Source organism: Mobula birostris, chromosome 5 (genome assembly GCF_030028105.1).
Source record: "Mobula birostris isolate sMobBir1 chromosome 5, sMobBir1.hap1, whole genome shotgun sequence".
NCBI lineage: Eukaryota > Metazoa > Chordata > Chondrichthyes > Myliobatiformes > Myliobatidae > Mobula > Mobula birostris.
The window spans coordinates 109,387,678-109,407,149 of NC_092374.1; the positions used below are offsets into that span (position 1 = coordinate 109,387,678).

Sequence of the window (19,472 nt, forward strand, 5' to 3'; positions counted from 1 at the left end):
TTTTCTTTTTTGCACCATTCTCTGTAGCACCGTTGACCATGGCTGCAGAGAAGGAGGAAGTCATGGAGGGATTGTCGACGGAGTCTCTGTGGGTGGAAGTTAAGAACAGGAAGGGGTCAGTAACTCTACTAGGTGTTTTGTATAGACCACCCAATAGTAACAAGGACATCGAGGAACAGATAGGAAGACAAATTCTGGAAAGATGTAATAATAACTGGATTGTCGTGGTGGGAGATTTTAATTTCCCAAATATCGATTAGCATGACCCTAGAGCGAGGGGTTTAGATGGGGTGGAGTTTGTTAGGTGTGTTCAAGAAGGTTTCTTGACACAATATGTAGATAAGCCGACAAGAGGAGAGGCTATACTTGATCTAGTATTGGGAAATGAACCTGGTCAGTCGTCAGGTCTCTCAGTGGGAGAGCATTTTGGAGATAGTGATCACAATTTTATCTCCTTTACCATAGCATTGGAGAGGCACAGGAACAGACAAGTTAGGAAAGTGTTTAATTGGAGTAAGGGGAAATAGGAGGCTATCAGGCAGGAACTTGGAAGCATAAATTGGGAACAGATGTTCTCAGGGAAATGTACAGGAGAAATGTGGCAAATGTTCAGGGGATATTTGCATGGTGTTCTGCATAGGTTTGTTCCAATGAGTCGGGAAAGGATGGTAAGGTACAGGAACCGTGGTGTACAAAGGCAGTTGTAAATCCAGTCAAGAAGAAAAGAAGAGCTTACAAAAGGTTCAAAAACCTCGGTAATGATAGAGATCTAGAAGATTATAAGGCTAACAGGAAGGAGCTTAAGAACGAAATTAGAAGAGCCAGAAGGGGCCATGAGAAGGCCTTGGCGGACAGGGTTAAGGAAAACCCCAAGGCATTCTGCAAGTATGTGAAGAGCAAGAGGATAAGACATGAAAGAATAGGACCAATCAAGTGTGATAGTGGATAATTGTGTATGGAACCAGAGGTGATAGCAGAGGTACTTAATGAATACTTTGCTTCATTATTCACTACGGAAAAGGATCTTGGCGATTGTAGGGATGGCTTACAGCGGACTAAAAAGCTTGAGCATGTAGATATTAAGAAAGAGGATATGCTGGAGCTTTTGGAAAGCATCAAGTTCGATAAGTCACCGGGACCGGATGAGATGTACCCCGGCCTACTGTGGAAGGCAGGGGAGGAGATTGCTGAGCCTCTGGTGACGATCTTTGCATTATCAATGGGGACGGGAGAGGTTCCGGAGGATTGGAGGGCTGCAGATGTTGTTCCATTATTCAAGAAAGGGAGTAGAGATAGCCCAGGAAATTATAGACCAGTAAGTCTTACTTCAGAGGTTGGTAAGTTGATGAAGGCAGGATTTATGAACATTTGGAGAGGCATAATATGATTAGGAATAGTCAGCATGGCTTTGTGAAAGGCAGGTCATGCCTTACAAGCCTGATTGAAGTTTTTGAGGATGTGACTAAACACTTTGAAGGTAGAGCAGTAGATGTAGTGTATATGGATTTCAGCAAGGCATTTGACAAGGTACCCCATGCAAGACTTATTGAGAAAGTAAGGAGGCATGGGATCCAAGGGGACATTGCTTTGTGGATCCAGAACTGGCTTGCCCACAGAAGGCAAAGAGTGGTTGCAGACGGATCATATTCTGCATGGAGGTTGGTCACCAGTGGTGTGCCTAAGGCAGTGGTCCCCAACCACCGGCCCACAAAGCACGTGCTACCGGGTCGCAAGGAAACGATATGAGTCAACTGCACATTTCCTCATTCCCTGTCACGCACTGTTGAACTTGAATGCACGCGAGGACATCAGTCAGTCATTAACCTACAACTACTCGATGAGTAAAAAACAAACGTCACTTGAGAGTTTCTTTGGAAGAGATGGTAGGGGACATAAAAGTCTTAACGATGATGATAACACAGAGACAACTGAGGCGAGACTGCAAAAAAAAGAAAGCTTCCTTCAACAGAAAATACGACGAGTCATACATAAAATATAGCTTTATTGCAACCGGTGACTCACACGCTTCAAGCCCCCTGTGTGTGATTTGTGGAGACAAGCTGTCTATTGAGACAATGAAGCACTCAAATCTGCTTCAGCACCTTGATTGCAGGCACCCTGCACTAAAGACAAACCTGTTGAGTTTTTTGAGCGGAAAAAACGTGAGAAAGCAGGACAGAAGCAAGTACTGAGAGCCACTACCTCCACAAATGCTGCTGCTCTGAGAACGTCGTACTTAGTGGCTAGCTGTATTGCTGAGGCTAAGAAGCCTTTCATTGTTGGTGAAGAATTGATTCTGCCTGCTGCCAAGGACCTGTGCCATGAACTGTTGGGAGAAGCTGCAGCAAACAGGATGGTACAGGTTTCTCTTTCAGCTACCACAGTTTCAAGGAGAATCGATGACATAGCGGAGGACATCGAAGCACAGTTGTTGGAACGGCTTAACAAGTCCGGTTTCACTTCCCGAGTCAAAGAGGTTGCTCCTGAATGCCAGTCTACACACTGTGTCACACACAGGGAAATGCTGGCTAGCCAGAAAATGTCACCTGATCTTAACAGCGTATTGAGTGACGTTGTTGAAGTTATCAATCACATCAAAGCAAAAGCCCTTAACTCACGTCTGTTTGAGCAGCTTTGCGAGGAATTGGATGCAGAGCACAAACACCACTGGAGGCAGGTGGCTATCAAGGGAGAGAGCCCTGGCCAGGGTTTTGAGTTAAGAGTTTTGAGTACAGAGATTTCTTTCAGGAAAAAAGTCACCACTGGCAGCACACTTCAGTGATGAGGAGTAGATAGCAAAACTCGCTTACCTGTGTAACATCTTCAACCTGCTCAATGAACTCAATTTGTCACTTCAGGAGACAATGACAACTGTCTTCAAGTTGGCAGATAAAGTGTCTGCTTTCACAGCCAAACTGGAACTGAGGGGATGGCGAGTGGACGGGGCATATTTGACATGTTCCCAACATTAGCTGGGAATTTGGGAGAGACTGAGGCTCACAGCTGGTGCGCGAACACCTGTCTTCACTGTCGACAGAACTCAAGCATGACTTCCCAACCGCAAATGACGCAAGACGTGCAAAGGAATGGGTCCGTGACCCATTTGTGAATGCCCCCAGTGAATCATCCATGTCAGCACGAGAAGAAGATCAACTCCTCGAGCTTGCAGATGACGGCGGGCTGAAAAGTATGTTTGACATAACATCTCTGCTGGCTTTCTGGATCAAAGTCAAGGCTGACTATCCTGACGTAGCCACAAAAGCAATGAAAACGTTGTTTCCATTTCCAACACCTTATCTCTGCGAAGCGGAGTTTTCTGCAATGAATGCAACGAAAACTAAATTGTGGAATAGACTGGACATAAGGAACCCCCCCTTATGATTTATAATTGACATCACTATATTCATGTGAGGGAAGTATGCGCTGTGCTTAATATTAAATTCGTTAGATAAACCCTTTTAGAAATAAAATTGAGTTTATTAACTACTGATTTATCACCTATATTCCAGTCGTGATTAACCCCTACCCCCCCAATCTGGGTCGGCCGGTCCGCAAGAATATTGTCAATATTAAACCAGTCCGCAGTGCAAAAAAGATTGGGGACCCCTAGCCTAAGGGATCTGTTCTGGGACCACTTCTCTTAATGATTTTTATAAATGAGGAAGTGGAGGGATGGGTTAGTAAAGTTGCTGATGACGCAAAGGTCCAAGGCTTTGTGGATAGTGTGGAGGGCTGTAAGAGGTGACAGTGGGACATTGATAGGATGCAAAACTGGGCTGAGAAGTGGCAGATGGAGTTCAACCCAGGTAAGTGTGAGGTGATTCATTTTGGTAGGTCAAATATGATGGCAGAATATAGTATTAATGGTAAGACTCTTGGCAGTGTGGAGGATCAGAGGGATCTTGGGGTCCGAGTCCATAGGACACTCAAAGCTGCTACGCAGGTTGACACTGTGGTTAAGAAAACATACGGTGCATTGTTCTTCATCAATCGTGGGATTGAGTTTAAGAGCTGAGAGGTAACATTGCAGCTATGTAGGACCCTGGTCAGACCCCACTTGGAGTACTGTGCTCAGTTCTGGTTGCCACATCACAGGAAGGATGTGGAAACCATAGAAAGGGTGCAGAGGAGATTTACAAGGATGTTGCCAGGATTGGGGAGTTGCCTTATGAGAACAGGTTGAGTGAACTTGGCCTTTTTTCATTGGAGCAACAGAGGATGAGAGGTGACCTGATAGAGGTGTACAAGATGATGAGAGGCATTGATCATGTGGTTAGTCAGAGGCTTTTTCCCAGGGCTGAAATGGCTAGCATGAGAGGGCATAGTTTTAAGGTGCCTGGAAGTAGAGGAGATGTCATGGGTAAACTTTTTATGCGGAGTGGCGAGTGCATAGAATGGGCTGCTGACAACGGTGGTGGAGGCGGATACGATAGGGTCATTTAAGAGACTCCTGGACATATACATGGAGCTCAGAAAAGTAGAGGGCTATGGATAACCCTAGGTAATTTCTAAGGTAGGGACATGTTCAGCACGGCTTTGTCGGTCGAAGGGCCTGCATTGTGCTGTAGGTTTTCTGTGTTTCTATGTAACTTTAGAGACTGTTGTGAGTGAAAATCCCAGGAGATCAGCAGTTTCTGAGATACTCAAAACACCACATCTGGCACCAACAATCATTCCATGGTCAAAGTCACTTAGTCACATTTCATCCCCATTATATTCTTTTGTCTGAACAATAACTGTCCTCTTGAGCATGTCTACACACATTGAGTTGCTGACACATTGTTTGATTAGATAATTTCATTAAAAAGCAGGTGTACCTAATAAGTGGACACCAGGTGTACCTGAGTGGATATCCCTCAAAAGGAACATCTGCTGGCATTGTCCTTCATTGTAATGTTGACAATTCAAGTAGGATGCCATGTTTGCCTGTTTATCCTCTCCATAGACACTGCCTAACTTACTGAGTTTCTCCAACACCTTTTCCTGTGTCACCCAAGTTAAACTTCACCTACTGTATATCCCTCCATTCTCTGCCTATTCCGATGTCTATCTAAAATCGTCTTAAACAACACTATTCTATCTGCATCTGCCACTATGCCAGGCAGCAAGTTTCAGACCTCTGCATGTCCATTAGTAATTGATGTTTCTTCCCTGGTGGAAAAGATGCTGTCCACTATATCTGTGCCTCTCATAATCTTATAAACTTCAATCACTTCTCCCTCACCCTCCGATGCTCCAAAAGAAACAGCCCAAGATTGGTGAACTGCTCCTTTTGCCTCGTATCTTCTAATCCAGAAAGCAATGTGATAAACCACCTCTGCACTCATTCCAAATACTGCACCTCCTTCCTGTAATGGAGCACATAATACTTTAAGTGTGGCTAGGTAACATTTTATTTAAACTTTTATCGCCTACAGGCTGCATAAATTAATGTTGATACTGTTTAATCAGAGCATATGTCAGATTATACAGGTACATTAGACAGTATCAACATAAGTTTATACAATATACATTTATAGTGTGTAAATTTATGTTACTTCTGTTTAATGTACCTGTATAATCTGGTAATTTAGTTATGAATAATTCAAAGTATTCCTAGTGTCTATGTTCCAGTATTTAATAGCTTGTTCTCTCTACCCACAGGTGTCATAGCTGCCGTGATCTTTGTGGTTATTTGCCTCTTTGTGGTAATGATCCGTTACCTGTACAGGCACAAGGGCACATATCACACCAATGAGGCTAAGGGCACCGAATTTGCCGAGAATGCAGATGTTGCTTTGAAGAATGATCCCAACTTCCAAGACTCTGTGGATGAAAGTAAGAAGGAATACTTCATCTGATGCCAAGATCTCCAGATGGTGAAAGCCACAGCCAGGACTTGCTTTCTGTGTTAAATTGTAAAGACCACTCTAGTGAGGGGTGGGGAGGGAGTTTTAAGAAGAGGACTTGTTTAATCATTGTTAACTTTTTCTCTCATAAGAAATCATAACATAAGCTCTTAATTTACAAGATAATATTATGGTCTTGAAGAATGGACTTTAATAGGTGACACAACTATAGTTTCCTATATTAGCTTTCCAAAGATGAGAACAATGGAAGTGCCATATCTATTGCAAATGCACAGACATTTAACTGTTGTCACCTTCTACACTTAATAACCTGCTTCATGAACCCATAGTGGAGCCTATAATATCTACAATCAAAACTATTATCAGTCATTGTTTTAGACCAGGACATCAGTTCTGTTAAAATGTTTAACATTTTTAAGTGTCAGTGCCTCTCTGTGTTCTCCAGTTTGATTGGAATGATCCTGATTTTATAGCCTTCATCCCTCAAACTATTAATTAAAAAAATTAGCTGGCTTAGTTCTACAGTTGCACTGTAGGTCACCTTTCTGAGCAATAGGTTTCATCTTTGCCTTGTTTGCTGGTATAGGAAAAAAGTATTCAGTAAAGTTTCAAAGTAAGTTTATCATCAAAGTATGTATATGTCAGCAAATACTATCCTGAGATGTATTTTCTTGTAGGCATTCACAGTAGAACAAAGGACAATAGAATCAATGCAGAACTACAAACTGTTCAAACGTGAAAAGAAACAAGTAATAAATAAACAAACAAACAAACATGAGTTACAGAGCCCTTTAAAGTGAGTCCAAAGTTGGTGTTCAATAATCACTTCAGTGCTGTGCTGAGTGAAGTTATCCATGCTGATTCAGGAGCCTAATGGTTGAAGGCTAATAACTGTTCCTGAACTTGGCGATGTGGGTCTTGAGGCTCCTGTACCTGCCTCCTGACGGCAGCAGCAAGAAGAGAGCACAGTCTGGATGGTGGGGTTCCTCGTGTTAGATGCTGTTTTCCTGTGGCAGCGCTCCTTGTAGATGTGCTCAATGGGGGAGGGCTTTTCCTTCAATGAAATGGGATGTATTCACCATTTTTTGAAAGCTTACCTATTCTTGGGCATTGGTGTTTCTATGCCAGACCGTGATGGAACCAGTCACTACATTTCATCCACTTTCCCAATGGAAGATTAAACTTAGCTCCTCCTAACTGAGGATCAGCACTTCATTTTCACCAGTTTGTCTGTGACTGAAGGCAGAAGTTCAAAAGCCAGTTTATGCACTCCCATAGAACATCCATTTATTTGGACACAGTGAAGCTGCCCCAAGGAGTGCATTCTATGCAGAAGGTAGGTGAGGAGAAGAATTATGCAATCCCCATGCTGAATGTGGTAACTGGTTACAATGAGAGAAAGAATATACAGTGGCATGCAAAAGTTTGGGCACCCCTGGTCAAAAACTGTGAATTGTTAAGTGAGTAGAAGATGAACTGACCTCCAAAAGTCATGAAGTTAAAGATGAAACATTCTTTTCAACATTTTAAGCAAGATTAGTGTATCATTTTTGTTTTGTACAATTTTAGAGTGAGAAAAAGGAAAGGAGCACCATGCAGAAGTTTGAGCACCCCAAGAGATTTGAGCTCTCAGATAACTTTTACTAAGGTCTCAGACCTTAATTAGCTTGTTAGGGCTATGACTTGTTGACAGTCATCGTTAGGAAAAGCCAGGTGATGCAAATTTCAAAGCTTTATAAATACCCTGACTCCTCAAAGCCTGTCCCAACAATCAACAGCCATGGGCTCCTCTAAGCAGCTGCCAAGCACTCTGAAAATTAAAATAAATGATGTCCACAAAGCAGGAGACGGCTATAAGGCAAAGCATTTTCAAGTAGCCGTTTCCTCAGTTCGTAATGTAATTAAGAACTGGCACTTAACAGGAATGGTGGAGGTCAAGTTGAGGTCTGGAAGACCAAGAAAACCATCCGAGAGAACTGCTCGTAGGACTTCTAGAAAGGCAAACCAAAATCCCCGTTTGACTGCAAGTGACCTTAAGGAAGATTTAGTAGATTCTGGAGTGGTGGTGCACTGTTCTACTGTGCAGCGACACCTGCACAAATATGACCTTCATGGAAGAGCCATCAGAAGAAAACCTTTCCTGTGTCCTCACCACAAAATTCAGCGTCAGAAGTTTGCAAAGGAACATCTAAACAAGCCTGATGCATTTTGGAAACAAGTCCTGTGGACTAATGAAGTTAAAATAGAACTTTTTGGCCGCAACGTGTAAAGGTATGTTTGGAGAAAAAACGGTGCAGAATTTCATGAAAAGAACACCTCTTCAGCTGTTAGGCACAGGGGTGGATCAATCATGCTTTGGGCTTGTGTTGCAGCCAGTGGCACGGGGGACATTTCACTGGTAGAGGGAAGAATTAATTCAATTAAATTCCAGCAAATTCTGGAAGCAAACATTACACCGTCTGTAAAATAGCCGAAGATGAAAAGAGGATGGCTTCTATAATAGGATAATGATCCTAAACACACCTCAAAATTCACAGTGGACTACCTCAAGAGGCGCAAGCTGAAGGTTTTGCTATGGCCATCACAGCCCCCTGACCTAAACATCATCGAAAATCTGTGGATAGACCTCAAAAGAACAGTGCATGCAAGAATCTCAGAGAACTAGAAGCCTTTGGCAAGGAAGAATGGGCAAAAATCCCCCAAAGAAGAATTGAAAGAGTCTTAGCTGGCTACAGAAAGCGTTTACAAGCTGTGATACTTGCCAAAGGGGGTGTTTCTAAGTACTGACCATGCGGGGTGCCCAAACTTTTGCTTTGGGCCCTTTTCCTTTTTTGTTATTTTGAAACTGTAAAAGATGGAAATAAAAAAAGTTTTCTTGCTTAAAATATTAAAGAAATGTGTCATCTTTAACTTTATGTCTTTTGGAAATCAGGTCAACTTTTACTCGCTTAGCTATTCACAGTAACAGAAATTTTGACCAGAGGTGCCCAAACTTTTGCATGCCTCTGTATTAGGTCAAATATTAACTTTATTTGCTATGATTGTGTGGCAATGATTCACGTTAAGATCTACTATTTCTATAAACAATTTGTCTTTGTTTTCTGTTGGTGCTTATGGTTATTTTAGATCCAATGAGATATACACTGAATTTCTTAGACCTCCTGCTATATAGTATATCTTATACAAGTGCTGTTACATTAAGAACTGACTTAAGTAGATCATTTATTTCTTATATTAATGTTACTCTAAGCTTTATTGTGCATTATATAAAATATGAAGGATATTTTATAATAGGACAAGAATTTTTCTCATTGCGCGTGTGTGCAATTATTTTTTTCTATTCTGATTGGATGTAGTTTTGGGAGTTTTGTCACATGATAATTAATTCTACCCAGTCAAAGCCAACCATCCTCCCATCTTCTTCAGGACACTAATCCTTCACCACTATAGTCCGCAATCTATTTCCAAACATCCCTGTTTACATCTTCCCATGCCATGTAACAATGTGGCACAGAGAGAAGAGCTCCTAATCTGCTTAAAGCTCTTCTCTGTCTGATATTTGTTCCCAGAAAAGCAACAGGAATGGGAGTACATTTGAGAACTACTCCACTTAATGCCCATTATCTCCATGCACCACTCAAGCCACCAGCAACTACTCACCAACATTAAACCTGTGAGTGTAGGCTTCAAAATATTTTATTTACTGTCATAGAGCACTACAGCTCAACAACAGACCCATTGGCCCATCTAATCCATGCCAAACTATTATTCTGCCTAGCCCTTTGACCTGCACCCAACCATAGCTTTCCATATCCCTCCCAAATTTCTCTTGTGTTGAAATGGAACCGGCATCCACCACTCCCACTGGCATCTCGCTCCACTCTCCCCAACCTCTGAGTGAAGAAAATCCTCCTCATATTCCCTTTTAAACATTTCACCTTTCACCCTTAACCCATGACACCTAGTTGTAGGCTCACCCAACCTCAGAGGAAAAAGCCTGTTTATATTTACCATATCTATACACCTCATGTTGTTCACCTCTATCAAGTCTCTCCTCATTCTCCTATGCTCTAAGGAATAAAGTTGTAACCTATTCAAGCTTTCCCTATAACTCAGGTTATCAAGTCCTGGCAACATGCTTGTAAATTTTCTCTGTACTCTTTCAATCTTATTGATATCTTTTCTGTAAGTAGTTGATCAGAACTGTACGCAATACTCTAAACTGTTCAGCATCTCCTTCCTCGAGGAAGTGAAGTTGTCTTGTTGACCTTCTTCCCTCAAGTTACTGTATAGAGAGGAGAAAGGCAACCTGTTCAGAAAACCATTCGGTGGGTTGCTGTTGTAAATTTGTACAGGGAAGGATAGGTATGTGCATATTTAAATATTCATGTGCTTTTAAAGATGCACAGGCTTTCTCCTGAACCAATACAAATGAACCCATATAGCCTTTGAGTCCACGCTGACAATCAAGGATGCACTCACATTAATCCAACTTTTTTATTCTCCCTTTATTTCCATTGATTTCCCTTCTGCCACTGGGGCTGAATTACAGTGGCCAATTAATCCACAAACATGTGCATCATTGAGGTATGGGATCAAGTAGGGGCAACCAGATGAGAAGTCACAGAAAAAGTGGCAAACTCTGCACAGGCAGCAACCAAGTTCAGGATTAATCCCAAAACTCTACTAACTGTGCCAGTATGCCGTGTGAAACAAGTAGTGGTATTATAACATGTTAGAAGTAATGGTGAAGGAACCTACATTAATGAAGGTTGTTATATTTAATATGTATTTCCCACTGAAATCTATTGATATAGACAATAAAATATGTTTCCTACATCCATCTGAATATGATCTGATCATTTGAACCTGGTCTAGTCCTTGTGCCTATTAAATATTATTTGGAAATGGAGAGAAATTGCATTTCTATAAATAAGATTTTGTCATATCTCAGGGATTCACTTTTCAAGTGTGGTCACCATCATAGTGCAAAAAATAATCTTCCAAGTGACATATAATAGGATCCCATAAGAAACAATATAATGGTGACCAAATAACCCATCTCTGCATCCTTGGTCTGGGATTAAATACTAACATTTACTTAAGCAGATTTGTCTAATTACTCAAGTTGAGTACGATGTTTTCTTCTGAAGATATCTATTGGTGAGTCCTCAGGTGGCTGTAGAGGCCGATCTGGGATCCGCGTATTCTGGTGTGTGGGGTAAGAGTAAGTGGCGGCGCTGCTTAGTGGTTGGGTCTTTCGGTTGTCCAGTCTCTCCGTTCACAGCTGCCACTTCTTCTCTGCAGCACAGCAGAAGTCAGTCTCACATTGCACAGCTCCCTCTTTGACAGATCTATTCAGTGCAACGTCTTTCCAGTCTTTAGACGTAAATAAAAACTTCATCAAATAGGTTATTGGGGAGGGTGATGTGGAGACACAATAATTAGTTTTTTTTATATTCTCCCCTTCATTATGTAATCATTTTGTCTAGATTGGTGTTGTGTATGATTGGAAGTCTGGCATCCACCATAAAATGATGTCCTGGTTCACAAAATGTTGGGCATTTTAGTAATTACATAAAATAAAATGAAGTTAATCCTCAACACAAAATACTCTGCAGATGCTGGGGTCAAAGCAACACTTACAAGACGCTGGAGGAACTCAGCAGGTCGGGCAGCATCCATGGAAACGAACAGTCAACGTTTCAGTCCTGACAAAGGGTTCCGGCCCAAAACGTTGACATCGTTTCCACGGATGCTGCCCGACCTGCTGAGTTCCTCCAGCGTGCTGTGAGCAATGTTAATCCTCAGCATGTCAGACAGCAAATCACTGACACTTACTCTCAGTCAATATAATAATAACATAAAAACAAACTGATGGAGCAATTCAGTGGGTCAACCAGTATCTGTGAAGGAAATGTACAGCTGGTATTTCAGGTTAAGGGGTGAAAGAATGGATGGAACATAACCTGTGGAAAGAGGTGAGAAGGAGGAGTGAAGAAAGCATTAGCAAATATTTATCCAGGTTTGGAGGAGTGATTTACAGATGGAGGAGGGAGAAAAGGAAACAGGGCCAGAGATAGGCCAGATGCTGCCTGTTCCTCCAGCAGTTTACTTTCATTTTGGATTCCAGCATCTGCAATCTCTTGTGTCACCTGTCAATACTTATATATACCTAGATATACATTTTGAGGAAGGCTCATAAACCTGAAATACTATGTTTTCCTCTCCACTGATGCTATCTCACATGATAGACATTTCCCAACATTATTTATAGCTTTCTGGCACCTTTATTTTTTATGAATTTGCAATGATTCTTACTAATTTAACAGAGGTGGCACTCTCAGTGAACTAACAGTTTCCTCAAACACTTCCTTACTGCATTGCAGGGGGATAGGTATATTTTTCCCTCAAGATCAGAAGATCCAATTATAAAATGAAATGTCAGACAGCTTTAGTCACCTTGAGTTATGTGTCAAACTCTTCTCAATTGCATTTGTCATGGCCCAAGTAATTTGTGAATTGTATCCCTATTGTTTTTATGAAGGAAATCGATCTAAAGGGGCCATATATTTTCAGTTAGGCAGGTGACCCAGTGCTAGTGTTTTGGTCAAAGTCACAGAATCATTGTTTGCTAGGGTGAACAATGGTGGAATTAATTATAATAATATGCTAGTGTTTGAAAACTAGCTAATGGTTTCCAGGCCTGTACAGTGCATTACTCAATCCCTCAATAAACTCTGCCAGGAGTTGCATAATGGCTTAATGACTATAACCGCAACAAGCTCCCCGTTGTTTCAGCAAGTAGGTGCAACTGTATCTTGCAAGATTGGAATTCACTGCCATTCAATATTTTTCTTGCAGGTGAACAACCAGACGCTTGAGAATCATACCTTGGAATACTACATTGTTCGTGTTTGTTCCTGGAGGCTAGACTTTACATCATTGCCTATCAAACTGATCATAGTTGGAGACTTGACAAGCATTCATCTTGTGGCTGGGGGAGAATTGTTACATCACAGAAGAAAGTATTCAAACACGTGAACTTTTTGCAAGAGTAGCCCAATCGCTCCCATTCCCCAATTCCTTCCTAAAGTTCCGTAAATACTTCTTCCTCTCATACCAACTCAGATTTTTTTGAAAGCCAATACTGCAAAATGATTCTATTAATGTTCCAGTATCAATGGAAGGAAGTTTAACCAATTTGGCAAAAGACCAAAGGAGATATCAGGAGTACTTTTAACATGCTTAATAGTTAAGATCAGAAATGCATTGCCTTAAAGTACTTGAAATATTAGTCATGTTCCTCTCTCCTGAATTATTGAATATTTTCTGATTTTGGATTTTGATTCAGTAGTTTGTTTCTGGAACGCAAGATGAATTTGAATAGAAATACTTATCTCACCTGGAACACTTTTTTTTCTAAAGGCAGTTATCTCTAATCAATACCCATTGTGTAACCTGCACTAACATTTCCCAAACATTTTTCTTGTGATCCGTTAGAAGAAAAGTTATAACTATTTAAATTTAAATCAGTTTTCTGACTCTTATTTTCAAAAAGTCACACAATGCTAGCTTTAACCCTTCTCTTTAAATAATGATACAATTAAACACTAACTTCACATGCAAGTAGTTCTTTTTAAAATACAATAATGAAGCAGTTTTAAATTTCAACTTAAGATTGGGTCCATTTATTTCCTTCTTCCTTTCATTTAATCAGAATATTTTTCATACACATCCTAAAAAGGGTCTCAGCTTGAAATATTAACAGTTTATTAATTTCCAGAGGTGCTGCCTGCCCTGCTGAACTCCTCCAGAATTGTGTGTGTGTTGCTGTGCAGAATCTCTTGTGCTTAAGAATTTTCATGAGGATCAGAATCAGATTCAGTTTATTATCACCGACATGACATGAAATTTGTGGTTTTGCAGCAGCAGTACAGTGCAAGTCATATATAAAAAATATTACAAGCTGTGCAAGATAAGAGGCATAGATCAAGTTGATAGCCAGTAACCTTGTCCCGGGATGGAAATGGATAATGCCAAGGGGCATAATTTTAAGGTGATTGGAGGAGGGTATAGAGGGGATGCCCAGTTCTTTGCACAGAGAGTGGTGAGTGCATGGAACACCTGCCAGGGATTGTGGTAGAGGGAGATACATTAGCAGCATTTAAGAAACTCTTAGGCCACGTCCACACTATGCCGGATAATTTTGAGAACGCCGGTTTCGAGTAAAAACGACAGGCGTCCACACTAAGCGTTTTTCAAAATATCTCTGTCCACATTAGACGGATTTTTGGGCGAATCTCCTCCTACTGGGCATGCGCAGGACGCACAGAAAACAAGCAAAGAGGAAACGGTATACTTCGTGCGTGTTTGTCCAGTTACAGAGTAGAAAAACTTAAAAGGCAATGCTCTTGGCTCTCGCACAGGAGGACTTAAGACTAAAAGAAAAAACAAATACTGGAGCGTATGGAGGCAACCAACAGGGAATTCACAGACCGTATGACCTGGCTGACGACGAACTTTGAAAAACTGGCTAACTCTGTTGCATTAATAAAGCACCTTGTTAATTGTATAAAACATGTCTGCATCAGTGTTATCTTGTATTTCCACACAATGTTATATTAGGCTGTTACACATTTATTGTCAGAGAAGTACTTGCATAAATAGGTAAACCCACCTTGGTTCTTGGTTCTTGATCCTCCAAAACATTCCGCATGGAATTTAAACTGGAGGTGGCGGAGGGTGTTTTCTGTCCTTACCTTCATACAAGCAAGGACAGAAACAGGACAAAGTGAGTATACTTATTTATTCAGTAAGCTATGGGTCAAAGTATTTGGTGAGGACATTTCTAACTCTTCTGGCTTCAGTCTCGTTGCCATCTGTTCTGAAATTGTTAGGTTCTGTGAAACGCAGAATCAAATATCGTTGTGATGATTGTACGCTCTAAACAATAAAGTAGTAATAATAATAAGGATAAGAATAATAAGAAGAAAACAATGAAATGCCGTGCTGCCGCCATCTGTTCCAGTACATCCTGACAGCAGTTATAAAAAGCTCCGGTTACCCTGTACACACTGCAATGGATATTAGGCATTTTCAGATTTATTCACTCTGGAGACCGCTTCTGAAAATCTCCGTTCAGTGTGGGCAGAAGGTCAAGACAAAGAGAAAAAGCTTCGTTTTCAAAATTATCCGGTGTAGCGTGGATGTAGCCTTAGTCAGGCAAATAGATGACAGTAAAAAGGAGGGCTATTCTGTAGGGAATAGATAGTTTGATTTCAGAGTAGGTTGATAGGTCAGCACAGCATTATGAGCCAAACTCCTGTAGTGTGCCTGTTGTTCTGTGTTACAGTAAATAAATAAATAAACGGCGCAAAGCAGGTGCTTATGAACCATTCAGACATCTGATGGCAGAGGGGAAGAAACTGTTCCTAAAGTGTTAAGTGTGTGTCTTCAGGCACCTGTAACTTCTCCCCAATTGTAGTAATGATAGGAGAGCATGTCCCAGATGGTGAGGATCTTTAATGGTTGATTATCTTCTTGAGGCACCACTCTTTGAAGATGACCTTGGTGGTGGGGAGGCTAGTACCCATGGTCACCCACCTACTTCTGGTCCTTGTGTCAGCTGTATATTCACCTGGCACGCATGAGTGCAGAATGGAAGAGGGAGCTATAGAGTCCAGAACACCAACAGTTTCTCCTTTAGTGGGCTTCCAGGCGTTGGATCCTGAGCCCTGATTCTGAACAGATCAACACCTACATGCTTAATTCTGGCTGTAGGAGCAGTGGTATACTTTCTGCTGATGTCTGTGAGGAATTTGTACATTCTTTCTGTGAGCATGTGTTTCTTCCAAATGCTCTGGTGTCCTCGCACATCCCAGGTTTGTAGGTTAATTGGTCATTTGGATATACTGGGTGGTGCACGCTCCTTGGGCTGGAATGGGCCTGTTACCGCACTGTATCCTTAAAGGAAAAAATAATATTCCATTCCAAAATAAACTTGCATTTTTTTCATGCAACACTACAAATGGGGATAAATTTCCTTGGCAAACAACATTAGGTTTCACTTTGCATACACCATATTTAGATTTGACTTTGTAGCACAATAGTGTAGCAGATAGCTTAGTGTTTTACAATACCAGCTGTAAGATTCCCGATACCGTCCGTAAAATCATGCTATGACTGTGTGTGTTACCCTCGGGTGCCCAGTTTCCTCCAACATCTTAAAGACATATGGTTAGAGTGCGTAAGTTGTTAACATGCTATGTTGGTGTGGAAATTGTAGTGATATTTGTGGTTATTGATTCAAACAACATGTTTTTCTGTACATTTCAACGTTTTGAATTATATGTGACAAATTCCTGCCACTGTCTGTAACGAGTTTGAAGTTTCTCCTCAAGACCACATGGGGTTCCTCCAGGTACTCCGGTTTCCACCTACAGCCTAAAGGCATTCATGTTGGAAGGTTAATTGGTCATTGTAAATTTTCCCGTGATTAGGCAACAATTAAAATCAGGGGTTGCTGGGAAGTGAGGCTCAAAGTGCGGGAAGGGCTTACTTCATGCTCGACCTCAATAAGAAAATAAATAAAGCTAACCTTTAATCTTTAACAGCATCATAATATGGAATTCGGACATCCAAATGCAGCTCAGGGACAATAATAAGAGGCAAAACTTATTATAATTATTATTTTTCACCTAGCAGAACTCTATATTCACTTAGTGATACAGCGACAAACAGGCCCTTCCAGCCCAGCGAGCTGTATCGCCTGGCAACCCACCTTATCATAGGGCAATTTGCAATGACTTATTAACCTACTATCCTGTAAGCTTTTGGACTATGGGAGGAAACTGGAGCACATGGAAGAAATTCTCTTGTTCATAAGAAGAATACAGACTCCTTACCTATCGCATTAAAATTGAACTCTGAACTCTGAGGAACAAAGCAGGCTATCACTTACTAAGGATAAGGAAGCTGTTTGGTTTTCCCAGTGGTAAACCTCGAGTTTAGTGACATCACTTGTCTGGAATTAAATCTGGCAATAAGCATTCAACCAGATTGTCTACATTAGCTGTAAACATTCTTGGGTGTGCAAATAAAGGATAGGGTGCTTCCCCAACATCATCTGTTCAGGGGAAGCACTCTACAATTCATACAGTTGTAAGATCTTCCAAGCATAAAGGACAGAGTTTGGTTCATTGTGCCTTCTAACATCTGGAAGACTCTCTCCAGCTATTGAAATAAAGCAATAAACTGCAGATGTTTGAAATCTGACAGAAGAACAAAATGCTGGAAACACTCAGTAGGCAAGGCAGCAACTGTGGAGAAAGAAAAAAGGAAAGAGTCCAGGAAACTGAAACAAAGATTTCCTTAACTGACATATTCTGCATTTCACACTTACAACTTCTCTGCTTCTTTTCTCTAATTGGTGGACCAGGAAGGCACTGCTATAGTCCACGTCTCTGCACTTCATAGACATTCCTTTTGTTTTCTCTGTTTTGCTCCCCTATCAACGTGTTGGGAGATTGGTAATATGGAATACTGCAAGTCTGGTTCATTGGCTCATTGGCGAGGCCGATAGGAGGGGTGCTGTGGTGCTTCAGCTGTGGTGAGGACTAGGCCTAGGCCAAGGCCATGGGTCTTGGGGTCGCCTGTGGCAATTGCACAGGGGAAGAGACAGTGAGGTTGTGCTGCTCTCCGGTGTTTGCTCAGTGGAAGAACAAGCTGGACCAGGACAACTTAGTCATGCTACACAGGGACTTGGGCTATATATTTTTTTTCTTTTTGTGATTGTATGTTTTTTTTTTCTGAAATCATAGCCATATGTGCAGTGTGCTATTCGTAATGTGTTTTACACCCTGACCCTTGAGGAGCACTGCTTTGTTAGGTTAATGTGTAGTTGACTGATAATTGAAATTAAACGTACACTTGTTTTCAAAGTTCAAAGTAAGATTCTTATTCAAGTACTATGTGTTATCATATACTTCCCTGAAATTCATTTTCTTGCAGGCATTCACTGTAGAATAACAAAATACAATAGAAGCAATGAAAAAAACTACACACAAACAGTTGGTTGTCAGCAATGACAGGAGACTTGTGCAGCAGATGTTTAAAGTGGAAAAGCCATTGCACTGGGACAGTGCACACACAAGCAAAGACTGACAAACAACCTTTGTGCAAAAGAGAACAAAGTGTGCAAATACAATAAAAACAAATAATATTGAAAACATGTATTGTAGAGTCCTTGAAAGTTGTTGTGGTAGTTACCAGTGCTATTTGTGCTATGTGCTATGTCACTTAGATAGTCACTCCCACATAGGAGGAGTTTACATACTGTACAAACAAAGTTATCAATAAAGTTTAGTTGAATATCCTGCAAGGTTGGCATGCTGGTGTGCTCTGCACTCTCCCTCAATGTCAAACACAACATCATGTCAGAAGTAGCGGATTGTCGATGAATTGGTGCTTCAGACCAAGTGAGATCTCCAATAAGAAAGAATTTACAGTAAGACTGTTAATGTTCATATATAACTATGAAAAATATCCAGAGTCTTATCAATCTAAACTCCCTGTGCTAGTTACTAATTGTATGTACCATGAGGGTGAGTTGAGAACTGGCCAGGTTTGCTAGGCAATGCTTTTGATCTAAACCAAAAACTTGATGCATGGTAACAATCTGTGAGTCACTAGCCTGGGAAAGTGCACAGAGACACGGACACACCAGAGAAGTCAGAGAAATCAGTCAAATTCTCAGAGACAGAAAAGAAGTCTTTTGTACTTCATCAATTGTGGGATTGATTTTAAGAACCGAGAAGTAATGTTGCAGCTATATAGGACCCAACTTGGAGTACTGTGCTCAGTTCTGGTTGACTCACTACAGGAAGGATGTGGAAACCATAGAAAGGGTGCAGAGGAGATTTACAAGGACGTTGCCGGGATTGGGGAGCATGTCTTATGAGAATAGGTTGAGGGAACTCGGCCTTTTCTCCTTGGAGCAACAAAGGATGAGAGGTGACCTGATAGAGGTGTACCAGATGGTGAGAGGCATTGATTGTGTAGATAGTCAGAGGCTTTTTCCCAGGGTTGAAATGGCTAACACAAGAGGGCACAGTTTTAAGGTGCTTGGAAGTAGGTACAGAGGAGATGTCAGGGGTAAGTTTATTTTACACAGAGAGCGGTGAGTGTGTGGACTGGGCTGCCGGTAACGGTGGTGGAGGCGGATACGATAGGGTCTTTTAAGAGACTCCTGAATAGGTACATGGAGCTTAGAAAAATAGAAGGCTATGGGTAACTGTAGGTAACTACTAAGTTAAGCACATGTTCAGCACAGCTTTCTAGGCTGAAGGGCCTGTATTGTGCTGTAGGTTTTCTATGTTTCTACTCCAAATAAAATAATAGACAAACAAACAGGAAAAATAAAGCAAGTACCTGTAGTATCGACATTTATACACCTTATAAGGCCCCTGAAACATTTGGTTTCTCTAAATCAGGGGACTTTGAGAGATGGGTCGGATGCTTTGAGAGGTTTAGAGCATCAAGTAAGCACTGCATGAGTGACAAAGCAGATGACATCATGGGTAGATTAGAACCGACAGATGATCACAAAAAGTAGTACAGAAC

General features: G+C 41.2%; 1 protein-coding gene across 2 annotated transcripts in view; it reads left to right on the forward strand.

Moving 5' to 3' along the window:
- The window catches only part of gypc (glycophorin C (Gerbich blood group)), a 162,446-nt gene extending 144,648 nt beyond the window's left edge, over positions 1-17,798 (forward strand). Inside the window, exons 4-5 of one of the 2 annotated variants that reach the window (XM_072258556.1) lie at positions 5,644-5,817; positions 12,714-17,798. In XM_072258556.1, coding sequence (XP_072114657.1) covers positions 5,644-5,817; positions 12,714-12,733 — 194 coding nt within the window. In that variant the 3' untranslated portion in view covers positions 12,734-17,798. Of the gene's footprint in view, positions 1-5,643; positions 10,711-12,713 lie in introns of those variants that run through there. The other variant, XM_072258555.1, reaches the window with a different exon arrangement.
- The last annotated feature ends 1,674 nt before the right edge of the window (positions 17,799-19,472 follow it).